This window comes from Urocitellus parryii, chromosome 4, assembly GCF_045843805.1.
Source record: "Urocitellus parryii isolate mUroPar1 chromosome 4, mUroPar1.hap1, whole genome shotgun sequence".
Classification (NCBI taxonomy): domain Eukaryota; kingdom Metazoa; phylum Chordata; class Mammalia; order Rodentia; family Sciuridae; genus Urocitellus; species Urocitellus parryii.
In genome coordinates this window covers 176,647,620-176,663,971 of record NC_135534.1, presented here as the reverse complement: position 1 = coordinate 176,663,971, position 16,352 = coordinate 176,647,620, and the positions used below count along the sequence as shown (strand labels likewise).

The following is a 16,352-nucleotide window of genomic DNA, read 5'->3' as shown; positions in this document are numbered from 1 at the left end:
ATCGAACCCAGTGCCTCACATATGCCAGGCAATAGCTCTACCACTGAGCCACAACTCCAGCCCCCACGGCTCAGTCTTTTGACAGCTTTTCTTCTCTATCTAATCCCTTCTAACCTCATAACTTTACATTAACCTTTACTTTGGCCACTCTAAAATTCTATTTTTAGCCTTGATCTCTCAACCCTAGATTCACATCTCTACTAGAATGTCTAACAGGCATCTTAAATTGAGTAAGTTAAAAACAAATCCTGTCCTCCTCCACCCCTCAAATGAGCACCTCCTACAATCTTTCCCATCACACCATCAGCAATGCCATCCTTTCAATTGCTTAGTCCAAATATCAACAACCTTGATTTATCTCTTATATATACCTCATGTCCATCAGTAGAGCTTATTGACTCTGTAAGATACAACCACCTTACTTCTTCTCTCCTGGTCTGACCATTCACCTTTCATTTAGATCACCAGAGCATCAGAACTGATCTTCCTCCTTCTATCCCTGCTCCTCTGCAGCCTATTCTCGAGACAAGGTGATCCTTCTAGCATGTAAATCAGAACATATCACTCCTCAGCTGAAACCCTCTAACAGCTCCTCTGTTCTCTCAGTAAAGGCCAAGAACCTTACAATGGCCTACAATTTGCCTCTCCCACCTGCCTGATTTTGCTATATGCTTTGAAGCATGTCTCCATACCTTGCTAGCCTTTCTGTTGTTCTTTGAACACTCCAGACAAACCTAGAGCTTGGCACCAGTTTTGGTGACAAAGCTTCTGGATCCATTTTCCTGGATCACTCTTCCCCTAGATATGATGTGGTATACCCCTTCACTGCCATCAAGTCTAGGCTCAATGGTCACCTTCATAGAAAGGTCTTCCTGGCTACCTATTTTAAAATTGCTAGCTCTTTCCAAGTGTTACTCCTAATGTCCTAATTAAACAAAACAAAACAAAACAAAACAAACCCCCCTAAACCAACAGTCAAACAACCCTCTTACTGGAAACCCCCAAAATTTCCATGGCCCTTATTGCATCTGACATTAAATATTTTACATTTTATCTATCCATCCTCAGCCCCCAAATTAAGTTCTGCAAGGGCTCCTTTTGTTCATTCCTGTACCACAGCTTCTGGAATAGGGCCAGGCATACAGTAAGAGCTCAGTAAATATTAATGAATGAACAATGGGGTAATGCATATGTAAAGCATATGACCCATGTTAATAAAAATCTTGTATACTTTGGAAACTTTTTAACTTTTCTGTCATTAAGGGAAAAATCTATATAATCATGCTTTGATATGTTAAAAAGCTTGAATAAATTAATAATACAGCTTCCTTATGTCTCTTTCCTTCACACTAAGAATGTGATATATACTTTGGCAAAACCAGGATGGAATTAGTAATGCAAAGAGAATAGGAACTCATCAGATAGTACCAGGGATGAAGAGATACTTCTTAATCAAATTTTGAAAGCATGCTTCATTGTTGACACTTGTAATTTTATTTTGAAAGTAATCTCAAACATAGCCCCACTGTTCATTTATGCTCCTGGACAAAGTGCAAACACTTGGATGTTCATTCATCTGAATAATGTCACTAGTTAAAAACTTCCATTACTACTAATAAAAATACCAACAGTATTTATATTGTTATGAAATTCTAAACTGTTTCACAATAATTAATTAGTAAATGACATGACAAACATTATCTACACACTCTCATTTTAATAAACTATCATGTACCAGGACTCAGTAGGAATGAAATCAGCCTAGATCTTACCTAATTAGAGAACATTTCTGCGTTAGAATACAGTACTGAAAACTCAATAATGATTTCCAGTGGACAAATTTTCATACTATGATCTAACAAAAATCTTTACTTAAAGTGTTAGAAATATAAATTTGTGACTCAATTCTTCTGCCTGGGAGAATGTCTTTATTTTAATTAACAGTAAGATCCAATTTAAAGAAGAATGTGTCAACTGATTAGCTCTAAGCTCAGGACTCTGTCATTTGCACCTATACTGCTGACAAAAAGTTAAATCCAAGGGAATGAATGTAGTTTTCTAGAACTTTTTTAAAGTAAAAAAAAAAAAATTATCTAGACTTTGACTCAATGGATACCAAATGAAGTATTTATGAAAGCAGGACATTTTTTTTTTTGGTTAGAGACATTTAAATAATCTGTATTTGTAGGGTGATATCTTGGAGATTACTTTACTATCAATATATAGAAGTAATAACCTGGTAGATAGCATTACCTATGAAAGGTCCATCCCATCTGCTATTCTTGCTGAAAGCTTTTCATGCACCAGTAAACTCAGTAAATATCAGAAGATAAAGCATAAGCTTACCACGCCATGGATTTACTCCTAATGTCTCCTCAAAGTGCAGCCCGATGCAACGATTACAAATGATTTTCTTCTAATGTCATTTTACATAACCCTTTTTTCTGCATGAGTAGTTAGTTCGGAATGAATGAATGAATGCCATTAAAACAGTTAATCATTATCTGGGACACTGGCCTTACTCCCTTCACTTACTAGGAATCTCCATGACAAAGGCCAAGAGATCAAAATGCTAGAGTTGCCTCAGTGTCCTATTTCTAACAGTAATTTTTTATGCAAATGAACCTGCGGGGCATCTCCCTCTGTGACCTTGAGCTGCCCTTATGTAAACTGACTTTGATCCAATAAGGGCTTGCATCTAGTTGAAGCTCATTCCCTATATGCATATAGGATGTACAATCAATTTCACTAATTAAAGAGAATTTTCTACACTTGTGAATGCAAAATGGATTTTTATAATCATACATATAAAGACTAAGCTATATATATATTTAATTTGTTAATCCAATTTGCTACGTAAACTTTTGTGTGTGTGTGTGTGCACGCGCATCATACTGGAGTTTGGAAACCTAGGGGACTCTACCACTGAGTTACATTTGCAGCCTTTTTTTTTTTTTTTTTTTAAATTTTGAGGCAGAGTCTTGCTAAGTTCCCAGACTGTCCTTAAACTGTGATCCTCCTGCCTCAGCCTTCTCAGTTGCTGGGACTACAGGTAGGCATCACCACACCTGACTATTAAGAGCAAATATATTAAACACTTGACATAAATATATTCACAATCAAATATAACACTAAGAAAAGTAGAGCTTGGCTCTCCAATCTTTCTGAACAAGTTGCATTTGCACATATACCTTTTAAATTGATAATGATGTTCAAGTTTGACAACATCCTCACTCTTTCAAAATGTTTCCAAGTCAATTTATTCTTTTAATAAGCTCATTAAGAGCACAACCCTTTCCCCAATATTCATGTATTTTAAAAATCCAACCCAAGTAATCAAATAAGATTACTCAAGAAATTGTTACCTCCAATCAAAAGCCTTGAATGTGATTACGAAGTCCATTAATTGAAGTGACCTATTGACATCAATTTGAAATTTAAGCAGGAAGAAAGTTTAAATTTAAAATACACATTTTTTCCTGTCTAAAGATATTGCTTTTGGGCTGGAGATGTGGCTCAGCGGTAGCGCGCTCGCCTGGCATGCGTGCGGCCCGGGTTCGATCCTCAGCACCACATACAAACAAAGATGTTGTGTCTGCCGAGAACTAAAAAATAAATATTAAAAAAATTCTCTCTCTCTCTCTCTCAAAAAAAAAAAAAAAAAAAAAAAAAAAAAAAAAGATATTGCTTTTTACTGGCTACTCTAAAGAGATTAGAGACAATATGCTAAATATTTTATTTCATTTTATAGAGAAGGCAGGGAAAGAAGAATGGATGCTTTCCCTTTCTTTTACGTTATTCAAAATATAAATGCCAGTAGAAATGTAATCAGTATATATTCAAAGAACAACAAAAATATCTGGAAACTAAAGAAATCAAAGGGAGGAACTTGAAAGTTGGGCAAACCATTTTTTAGTGAACAGAACTAAAGCTGAGTCTGTGAGAAAGCGACAATGACAACCCTATTACTAGCAGCGCACAAGACTAATACCCTTTCCTTCCTTTACCAAGGTTTCTGAAGATGTGTTCTCACACCTGAGGCCTGAACTCCACCCAGGCTTATTCCCACTGTAGTTTTAGACAAAGCCTTCCATTTGCACTCGGTTTTGGCAAATATCCATTGTTACATTTTCCTTTGAGGAACACTGGGAGGATTTTTCTTCTCAAAACTTTGGAATTGTTTAAAACAATGCTTCCTTCATGAAATTTTTAAAGCTATAATTTTTTTCTTAGTGAAAACCAAATGCATTTATATTCCTGTGGACACTGTTACCAATTTCCCCTAAATCCTAAAAACGGCATTAAAAGTATCACATATAATAATATACATATACTATTTTTATGTGTTAAAAGACTATGTCATATACCCAACAGACTCCCAATCCATTGGGTAATTCCTTAATTAGGCAGATTTTTGAAACATGTATTATGTACACAACAGACCGGAACGTCTCCTTTGGAGCATTTTCTAGTCTATCGGGTGATTACATCATTAAGCCACACATGCTACGTAGAAAAAATCCTTATGAAAATTCATGAAAAAAATGTACAGCACATCATTAGCATGCAGAGGATGTGTATGCTTTTGATATTTTCTCTGTTAAAAAAAAAAAAAAACTACATGAAGTAATTAGTCTGGGCCATGAAAACATGAGAAAGGTACCCGACCCTGGTGAAAATGAAAATTACAAAAAAATTGCATCTCTCATGGTTTAGCTGAGGGTAATTTGCTTTATTGGAAAATGAATTCTTGAAAAGTATTCAGTTGAACTACAGCAAAATAGTGTTGCTTTATTGATTTGATATTTCAAATATATATGTAACTTCCTTCCTAATTCTTTTTTGGATACACTTAAGTTTTACAAACCAATGAGCTGAAAGGTTGCAAATGACCAGTCATAAAACCATTAATTATTCAAATCCTTGCAATACTGTATGTTTGCATACTTGTGTTTTCATTTTATGTCATCAAGAGTTTAAGGGATTGCATGAGTATGTCTTTTTCAATAAGTCAAAACTATGTGCAAGTAATGTGAATAAATGTAAATTGTTGGTATAAATCCCAGCAATGAGAAGACTACATATTAAGCACTAGGCAAAACCTGTAAGATAATATATTTGAAGATTAAAATAAAAGACAAACAAGTTTTGTAAAAAGGAGCTATTAAATTTATTAGTTGTTTATGATCTTTTTGCTAATAAGATACTTCCCCCACCAAAAAAACCCCACAACAACAACAAAAAAGAAAACCTCAGTAAGCAGAGAACAATGAACATATGCAAGACAGTAAGGATCACAGTAATTCACTTCCTGAATGCTCCAAATCTTCATGGCTTAAAAAGCATCCCAATTTTCTCTAAAGGTAGAGGCATTTATTCACTGGGCCATAGCTAATTTTACATGGAATGCAAAAATGTTAGTTTAAGTTTAATTTACCATCCTATTTAAATATTTCCAATGTAGCTCTCAAACTGCAGAGCTATCCCTCCGTCTATTTTAATTTTAAAGTAAGTTAGCAAGGGCTTCCTTCTTAATCCCTAGAGACTACCTACATAGTGACACAAACGCACAAATTTATGACAGCAACATAAATGCTCTTCTGAAGTAATGTGCAACATTAAGTGAAAATCGTTTCCTGGAAAGATATTATAGGTATCTATATTTTATTTGCCATCTTAAACATATCTGGGTCTTTATGGCCTTATTTTAAAAATGTATTTCCTTTTTATATTTCCTGGTGCAAATGGACTGCATAAATAAGCAATGTGCTATGAGGCTTCAGACCAGCCGATAAAACCTTTCAATTTTCATGCCAGCTTCTTCTTTTGTAATTCAAATCCGCCTGGAAACTGGCAGCTCTGAAAACTGAAACAAGCACTGCCACAAATACCTTGTAATGCTATCGACCTTGTCTGCCCATGCAGTGAGAAAGGGGGATGCGTATGTGTCTGCAGCCATCCAGATAACACAACTCATTTTTTTTGGGGGGGGGGGTGCGGGGATAACAGAAGCCAGCCCCAGACTGTGCACCAAAAGCAGTCATTACCAGGCGAGCTGGAGAATAAGTCTCTTCAAAATACACAGTGCATTTAAAAACCATATATGAGGCTGAGCCACTGCTGTCATTACCAATTTTAATTTAGCTCCTTCAGTTTGCCAGCCAGATAAACTCTTTAGTGCTGTTTTTCAATCTATTTGCCACATTTTATGTTTAAGATTATAGTAATATGGACAGGAGAAGGAATCACTTTTAGGGGAAATAAAGAAATAGATCCGCTTATCGGCGCCCATCAGAAAGTTCATTAATCAACCAGGCTTTGTGCCCTCTAAATTGAAAGGTTAAATAATCCTCTCAGGAATATTTCTCAGCCCCTCCACTAATTGTCCGGAGAGGAGCTGCCATTCATAGCATGCGGGATCAGTGACAGGGTATCTTACCACTGTTTGGACCCCAAACAATGATGGACAAATGGCCTGGTTTACAAAGAAACCTTTTAGTACACAGATGGAAAAGGACCACAAGCTTTGAAGCAGGGTGGAGGGATGAGAAGGGCGTGGAGACAGGATATAGGGTGAAGAGACAGAAGAGAATGTCTACATGTTGTGAATTCTCGGATATTTTATCTGAAGGTTTACTGGGGTGGCCTATAAAGCAAAGAAATCACATTAATATTATACCTCTCAATTATATAAAATGCATAAAATATTCAAATTCGCTTATACATTTTGCATACAACTGTACATAAACCTCTACTGAAAAATTATGGAACCAGAGCTCTACTGTATTTATTAGCTAACACACCAAGGATCCAAACAAACCCCAAGATTTTCATTTTGACTATAACTCTACATGACTTACAACACATGGCAACCCCCTTCACCTCAAACCCTGCTTATTCTATTGAAATATTCTTAACCATCAGTCACAAAGGCATGGAATCCACAACTGCAAGGACCTGTTTCAAGGAGGGAAGTAATGCTCTTTTGCTTTTATAATATGTTCCATCTTAGCCCTTGCTTTTCTTAAAATAAGAAACAAACATGAAATTGGAAGGCTCTTTGAAATATATATCACATGCATTGAGAAATTGATTTTGTGTTGCCTTTTTTTGCTGGACCCATGCAAATACAGTTGAGAGTCCACAGAAGTGACCCAGCTCTTATGCCACTACGGTTGGCTATGAAATTTGGCTGTTTTCTGGTATCAGTCATGGGAAAGTATGAAGTAGTTTTACCTGAAGTGCAAAAAATGAATACACTATTTTGTTTCCTTCCTAATCAGATTAACATAAGCCCTTCACCCTTAGCAAATAGAACCACAATTAGCATGTGTGAATTATTTGATTTCATGTTATTCACATTATTTATACAAGAAGCTAATATTTATATAATTTCATCTGCATAGGACAGAATAACTATATTCAGATGATACTGAAATTACTGCTTAAAAATTATGCATTATTAGCATCGTTGTAATCTAATCTTCAATATCTTTACAATGATTTTTAGGTAAGTAAAATTAAGAAAATAATTTAAATTTGCTATACTTAATTAAAAGTTACATTTTTGGAAAGGAATAAGACAAGTGTAAATAATTAAAAAATTAAAAACTGAGTTAAGTATTTTTGTTAAGAGAAGATACTGTTTATAAGTATTTTAATTTCACTAACTCTAAGAGAGAAACTTTGTTAGGAGACAGAGTAATATGTCATTATGAATCTCCTTATCTTGGGCAAAAGACATTAACAATAACTGAACTAGGATATCAGTGCAGATGCCATCTCTACAGGTGCGAGATGCTTCTGGGTTTGCTGTGGTAAAGCTCACATAGCATTTAACATGCTCTATGTGCACAGTATTGTGTGAAGTACTTTTATCATCTTATTGCATATGTAAGTAACCCTATAAGGCATGATAACCCCCATTTTTTTCAGGTGAAGAAACTGAGATTCTTACAAGTTAAATATTTTAACTACTTTTACATATCTAGTATATGAACCAAAGTACATGAACTCTGAACCAAAGTCCAATTCTAAAGCTGGCACTTTTCCCCTTCTATTATGATATAAAATTCCCTAGTATTTCCTCAGGAAGATGCCTGCCTTTCTGTCCAAGTTTCTTAGTACCTTTTTCTAAGGGCTTTCGTAAAATGAGGAGGAAATATGGTATTACTGTAAACAAATGAAATGTGAAAGATCCAAGAAATACAAAATTGAGATTTTTAAAAGTATAAACCAAATTTATAATCCAAAGTTTAGTTCTAACTGCAAAGAAGTGTGGAGTAATCTACAAATAACCGTAAAGAAATGTATGCATATATAGTAGGCATTTATAAGCATAAATATATTACAAAATTATAAAGATGGCTATATATCTACTTAGTAGATTCAGCTCTATGATTTTTGAAAAAAGTAATGAAAAAATCCAGTAGCTTGATGACCAAATAATATACACATGAATTCTTACTAAGCTAATACAGATTTCTGAACACTCACTTGAATAACTCTTGTTTTTGAAATGTGACCTACCTGTGTATTGGTTTATCAATTAGGGTGAAGGTGTAATTTAATGTGTTTAACTTTTTTGTTGTTGTTGTTGTTAAACATCTTCTAAACGTGCAGCATGTTTTTAATATAATTTTAAAGATATTTCTTAAAAGCTAGAGTTGTTGGTCTGAGAATCATTGAATCAACCTCAAAAGAGCTGGAAGAAACCACTTATAAATGTAAAAATTCATAAATAATTCCCAAGACTTTCTGATATAAAATGAACAATGAATTTCAAGTCTAAAATTTGAGCAAATTAAACAATAATTCATTAACTTTCAGTCACTGACGTTAAGTTTAAAGTTGAAACTTTAAACTTAATTAGACACTTAACTTTGCTACTGAAGTTTATACCATGACAGAAAATACACTAGTTTAGAGACGATGTTCTTGTCAAGAAGTCAAGGGTCCTTTCAGGATTCTTTTCCTGCAGATTATTCAAATGATTGACCCAAACCCTTAAAGGTTATGGTTGATCATAACTGAGTAACTAATTGATTCATAAATACTTAAGACCTGCAGGAATTACTGTAATCTACCATGTCACTCATATGCATGACTACTAAAAGGAATGTTTAATAAAAATATCACTGATTTAGTATACTTTATTTACATTTACTGTTGCACTGAAATATCCATACAAGAGTGTGACAAACTCAATCACCTAGAATGCTTATAAGGAATGGCATGAATCACCTATTTAAAATTACATATAAAAAAGAATCACTCAAATAAGCTGAAATTATTCTGCATTTTACTTCATGTTCTTTTTCTTTATCTTTTTTTTTAACATTTTTAGTTGTAGATGGACACGATACTTTTATTTTATTAGTTTATTTTTATATGGTGTTGATGATCAAACCCAGTGCCTTACATGTGCTAGGAAAGTGCTCTACCACTGAGCCACAACCCCAGCCCATTACTTCATGTTCTTCATGTGCAGGTAACATGACTCCCCAAAAAAGCATTACTCAACATCTCTCATGTTAAAGCTATAATTTTTTACATAAGACAATACTATACAGTGATAAACTGCATAGATTTCAAAAAATAAGAATATTTGTTTTTGTTCATTTTTGGTAAAATAGGGGGACTTTTTCTAAGTAAAAAACAATGTAGTTTTTTGGGGGGATTATAAGAATTATATATTTATATTTTAAGGAGATAAGAAAAGAAGTTTAAAGTGTTCATGTATATTAAAATTAGAAACACTTAGAAATGAAACTCCATTACCACAACACTTAATTCTCAAGAAGAAATTGCTCCTACAATGCAATTCCTCTGTAAGCAAAAGTGAACATACATAGAGAAGAAAGAAAAGGGTAATGAAAAGGTCTAAATCTAACCTTCTCTTTCAAATATCCTCAGGAAAAGCATCTTTTAACACTTTAAAACAGAAGTAAAACTTGAAGCTCATTTGGTAAACATGTAACTTCTAAATATACTGCCCCCCATCCCGTTCATCATTATGGGATATACAAAACAAAGCATAGAAAATTTTCTATCAAATGAAGAAGGAAGTTATTGTTTTTAGAACTTCAAAATCAGTTTACTATTGAGAAACAAGTTCTATCTAAAAATGAACAAAGGCCTTAATGGCTGGTGACTAGGGCATTAAAGATATTTAGAAGATGGCAAAAGCACAGCTGCTTTTATGATAAAACATTTATGTAAATTTTTCTCAATTGAGTAAATGCAGCGTATTTTTCATTGCTTCATTATCTGACATGCTTAAATCTACATTAGGATTGTTGTCATAAAGCATTTGATATTATTTAAATATACTAATGCAAGAAAAATGGACCATATTGATTTCCCTCTTAAACCAAAATTAATTTTTACATTTTAAAATACTAAAAATCAAGTAAATTGAGAATTTGCTCTGAAGGAGGACACCTTAATATTCCTTTGAGAATAAAACACTAAGGTTCTCTCATGTGCTTCAATGAAAACAAATAAGTTATATATACAAATCTTAATCATTTTTATTCCACTGTATTAAAATACAAGCATGTATACACATGACTTCTTAACATCTGAAGAAACATTGAGAGTAAAAATAACATATGCATTTATAATTCACAGCATTCACTTTTCCCACTTTCCTTTACAGGAGGCTTTAGGAAATTGCTTTTTGATGATTTGGCAAATTATATTTATTTTTAAATGAATCTCATTTATTGAGATTGATAATTCCAGGTTTCATTTGCTTTGAAATTGCATTTTTCAATTGCTTCCAATGATAGGTTCTGGCAAAATGTGGTCCTACATGCCAGTAAAATAAAGATTTAAAAAAAAATCAGTCAATGTACTCTGCAGATATAGTAATTATCTTTTATAATAAATTCAAAACATGATAATATTGAAGTAAAAAAATTGCTAGCATATTTTTAACACTAAATTCATTAAGAACAAGGTAAATATTGAAAGTAAACACAAAACTACTCACATTCCTTTTCCATTAAAAAAATCTTTAAAAAATTTTGGTCACCATCCAAATGTATTTCCTATTTATGTTATCAAATATGGAGTATGAGTAAGTCATTAAAACTTATACAAAAACTTTTTGTCTGGGCTGAGAGTATAGCTCAGAGGTAGAGCATGTGCTTAGCATGTGTAAGGCCCTGAATTCAATTCCCTAGTATCCCTCAAAAGAAAAAAAATCCCGTTACTCAAAACAGCAAGTAACTAAGAAGATAAAGCAATCTGATTGATTTTGTAGTACTATAATGAAAAGATAGCCCTGAGATAATATAAAAGAGACATGTGCATTTTCAATCATGAGAGCACAGTCAATGCCTTGGCAGTGTTTGACTATTAGGGTATTTTTATTTATTTATTTGTTTTAAAAAATCTTTTAGTTGTTGATAGATCCTTATTTTTATTTATATATACATGGTGCTGAGAATCAAACCCAGTGTCTCACACATGCCAGGCAAGTATGTTACCACTGAGCCCCAGCCCCAGCCCAGGGTATTTTTAATAAAAATCAAATATATGAAAACTTGACAGAGATGTTATGTCCTAATGCTTGGTAAATCAAAACACTGTAAGAACCATACCAGATGTATAGAGGAAAAAAAGACCAATTTATGCAAGAGTATTTTTGGTTCTTGAACTTTGGCAAAACAAACTGAATTACCAAAATAATAGCTTTCAAAAGGAATTTATAAAGTATTAGTTTATGATAACCTGTATGTCAGGTCTCAAAAAATAGTACAAAGAAAAAATGTTTTGAAAAATTCCAAAACAGAGTAAGATCTAGGCCTCACTCTATTCTGGAGTTAACACCTTTTTTTTTTTTTTTTTTTTTAAAAATGCAACCAGTTCTATTTTCTTAAATACACATACTCCTGCACACTGTCTCACATACATTTACATATAAAAACATGAAAAGAGAAAGAAAAATGATATAAGTTGTGTGGATAGGGTTTTGCAGGTCTGTTTATGTAGCCAAGGAGCTCTCAGAAAGATATTTAGGATTCCCAGCATATATCCAATTAAAACAGAAACTTTTTTTTTTTTTTTCCCATGAGAAGAAAAGATTCTGGCTTGAGACTGACTTTTTCAAACTATTTATATTTCAATATTTTTTTAAGTTACTTTGAAAGAAAAATATTCAATTTCAGCATTAGGCAGTTAGAAATTTGTTATCCACCTATCACAATCCAAGGATAAAGATTTTTGTATAGTTATAGCCTTGAGATCCAAATCTATATCCACCTTTTTATTCCTTTCTTCTGGACTATAAAACAGAATTCTAAAGTAAATTCCAATCTGTTGACATTTAGGGATACCCACTCTGGTATGGCATAGAATTCATTAGAGGATAAAATTCTCATTTAGTGTAAAACTCATAATGTGAAAACATTCTCATGCTATAAGAACTCAGAAAATACATTTCTAAATTGATGTTTCCAGGTAAGGAGAGAAAACTGAGTGGCAAAGTGAAATGGAACATTGTTAACTATGGTCCAGAAGATAGACTCTGCCATTCAACTAGTTCAGGTAAGACTACCATTGGTCACTAGTAAACTCTGGTCATAAGCTTTTCCTGAGCTAGAAAGGAAGGCATGGAAACTAATTTCTTGATTCTTCCCCATTTCCCTGACAAGAAATATTTTAATTTTTTGAAGTGTGAATACTAAACATTCCAAAAATTATAAACTTACGTGTAAAACTTAATTCTCATAAAAAAGTTACATTAGCTTTCTCCTTAAACCTTTGGTTAAAAAGAAGGTAGAAAGGTTATAATACATTTTAACAATGCACACAAAGAAATCCAAGCACAAAATTAAACATAAAAGACACATTGTCCTTTTTGGTTCTTAATACATACAGCCTCCAAAGAGCAAACTCCTGGTTACTTTTTTAAGTAAGTAGATTAAAAACAAGATTAACAAAATGTCCAAGCCATGTCAAATTACAGCCTCTACTAGTTAAAAATTCTGTTGGTTCTAAAACTCTGTTGGTGGCCATATTGGTCTAGGATTTTTAATATAAATGAGAGTAGAAATGACAGGGGTTGGGGGAAGGGACTTTCCTTCTTGAATAACAAGGAAAATTTTTATCTGGAATGAAATATTTGAAAGAGGAAAAGAATATTTAAAGTCAGACTTTACCAAAAATCAAAAAATAAAGCAGAAATTAAAAAATAAAAATAGGGCTATACTATTAAAAGATTTAAAGAATTTTCTAAACATATTTTTGAGGAAAGTAAAAAATTAACTATTTGAGTAAATCCTGTAATTGCTAGATAAAATGATTTTTCTTCTTCCCAAGTAGTTCTCTAAACCAATAATTCAAAAGACATTCAATTACACATAATTTTATAGCCACTAAAATATATAAAGAAAAATATGACCATAGTTGTTATGATGTATATGTGCGTGTGTGAGAGAGAGAGAGATAGAGAGAGAGAGAGAGAGACACCGGCGAATGGATGAATGTATTTTAGAGTTTTATTGACAAGGTCCTTTAGAAAGATGGCCTTAGTTTTTACTAGTGTAGTGAAGTTAAGTTTGGTTAGAAAGCTATTCTATTTAGATACAAGTTGTTAAAGAGACTTCATTTTAATTCTCATGAAATTGCTGAAAATATTGAACACTTCTCTGCCATAAGTTTCTTCTTACTTCAGAATTTATTCTTAAAATTTTTGATTTGTAACATTTCACAAATCCATTTATATTGATCAACTTCATCATCTTATGTGTTTGAAAAATAATATTCTGCTTAATCTCTGGAATTCTTTTTTCTTTCTTTCTTTTTTCTTTTTCTTTTTAAGAAAATGATTGCTAGAAAGACCTTAATTTGTAGTGGCTAAAACAGAAATTGTTCTGTAAACGACCTTCTAGTCTTACTGGTTGAAAGGCAGATAAAACCAACTGAAAGCGTGCAAATGTAAACATTTCCAAACTGGGACATATTAATCAACTTCTCCCCTCAAAAGCGCAGTTCACCTGGGGTATGAAATAAACACTTTTTGGTTATAAAAGAAATTAATCCATGATTAAGTGTAGAAAGTTCCAGTTTTTGCAGACTGGTTTAAAAGAAAATACAGTAGCAATTCTAACCCTAGTTTATTACTTGGCCATTGCTCTGATTGATGCCACATTCATGTGTGAGGGCTACTATTAGTCAATAGATGGCAGTCCATCGCCTAGTAAAAGAGCTGAAGAGGACTAAAATCAGCACGTATCTTGCTTTTATCCAAAACTGAATATGCTTAATTGCAAAGATTCAAATATTACCCCTACACTTATAAAAATTCAAATAACTATAGTTAAATAATTTAACTTTTATTTTACATGTGAACTGATATATAATGCACAGGTCTATAAGCACAGAAGTGATACATTTACACTTGCACAGTAAACTTATTATTTACTAAAACTTGATAATAATAAATTGTGATGGTTACTTTAATATTATTTTGAAACATTAAACAGGATTCCACATTGGGACAAATTAAGTTCTCAAACTGAATTTATTATAACCACAGATAGAATATATTATATTCCACAAAAGGCAAATTCATTTTGTTTTTATTTATTTTATCCCCAAAATTCTTTTTGCAATGTTTCTAAAAAGCTAAAATATTAAACAGACCTTCAATATTTCTGTTATACCTGAAACCAATTTTTACAGGCTCATTGTTAGTTATGTAAAAGAGTGGCTTTAAGATTGAGTACTTTCCACACTTCAAATTTTCAAAATTGGAATTCTCTAAATTAGGGGAAAAGCTAAAAAAGAAATGTAATGTCAAATTTCTTAGGACATTAATTATTACAAATAATGATGAAAAATATTGCTATGTGGTTACAAAGAGCAGCTCTGTGATCTTGAAAAGTACTAGAGATCAAATTCTAACCAAGTTTAGGCTATAAGAACTTCACCATGCTATGTGAGAATAAATAAACTGCTACATGAACACAAACAATGTAATCAGATGAGTTACATCTGTAATGTGTGCGTGCATATATGGGTATGTATCTTTTAGCATTAACACTGAAGATTTTAACAATAATATATTTAGTATTTTGGGGAGAGCAGAGGAATTACAGTTTCCTACTTAAGCTCTTCAAATAAATTAAATGGAGATAACAAAATCTGAAAAAACAAACCACTTGATAATTATTCCTGGCTTCTTGGGCTCATGACAAAATGGTAGTATGAGTATACCTAGGTTGGTTTATTATTTATTTCTTATAAGTGGTACAAAAACTTTGCCTTCTCTCTTTTTATGACTTGCTTTCTATAAACAAAACCTTTTTAATACACTAAACTTTTAACAACTATTAATTAGTATGTATTACATAACTTTACAACTAAAAGAAACTTGTCCCTTGCTTAGCACAACACATTTAATATATTAAAAATGACCAGTAGGGCTTTGGTAAATCAGTGCAATTATTTAAGCTGAATAGTAAAAGTAAACTAACTTTATAATATTGAACCAATTGGATTAGCCAATTGGATTCTATGGTGACTATGTTTTCTGCTTCTAAACTAGAAAACTGAATAACCTGAATGGTATTATGCAGATATTCACACTTTTCAAATATGTCAAGAAGAGCTTAAAACATAGGACAGTTAAATTGTGCTATATGAAAGGTACCCTGGGCTTTTTCTAGCTTCATTTGATAAATGTGTACATATTTCAGTAAAGGCAGAAAAATGATAATGGAAGACACTGTGCACTGTATGCTTATGGACTGTGGATGATGTAATATTTTAAAGACACTGATTATTACCATTTTTTTATGGCTTCCAGCATACTTTCCCCCTTTAATATAATGAATAGAGTCAAAGAAGACTTAGAAATACCATGATGTAATCATCAAATGATGTGAGTAATAACAAATAATCAAAATCTTTTAAGAACAGGAAGATTAAAGGACAGGTTAGTGGTCAGGGGAGAAGGAAAAAAAGCATATTATTGCTTTCTCAGTACAAAAACTCTTTAGATATTTATTATCTTCCAGCAGAAGATGCTTGTCTATATTTTATGGTCAGCAGTTCGGAGAAGGGTAAATAGGTTGGGTCTTGGGGAAAATAAAAAAGGTGTTTCTACTCACCGTTAGGTGATACTGCCTCCAGATTTCTGGGCAAGCCTGGAAAATAAAAATATTGATCAACTGGGAGCATGAAACAAGGTACTTTACAGCCTGTTGGTTTTGGCATAACCCAGCATCCACCGGTGTCGGTCACAGGAAAATAAGAAGCTTAACAGAAAGGGTCTGCATTTCAGCTTCAAAAACCTGGCTAGACAGTTTAATTGAATTTTACACTGGTTTAACACACTC

The 16,352-nt window shown here is 32.8% G+C and overlaps 1 protein-coding gene across 3 annotated transcripts in view; it reads right to left on the bottom strand.

The window, feature by feature from the left end:
• Zcchc7 (zinc finger CCHC-type containing 7) overlaps positions 1 to 16,352 on the bottom strand; it is a 223,175-nt gene that overhangs the window by 13,638 nt on the left and 193,185 nt on the right. For all 3 annotated transcript variants that reach the window (XM_026415472.2, XM_026415463.2, XM_077797921.1), the window contains one exon: positions 16,125 to 16,160. In XM_026415472.2, coding sequence (XP_026271257.2) covers positions 16,125 to 16,160 — 36 coding nt within the window. The remainder of the gene's footprint in view (positions 1 to 16,124; positions 16,161 to 16,352) is intronic.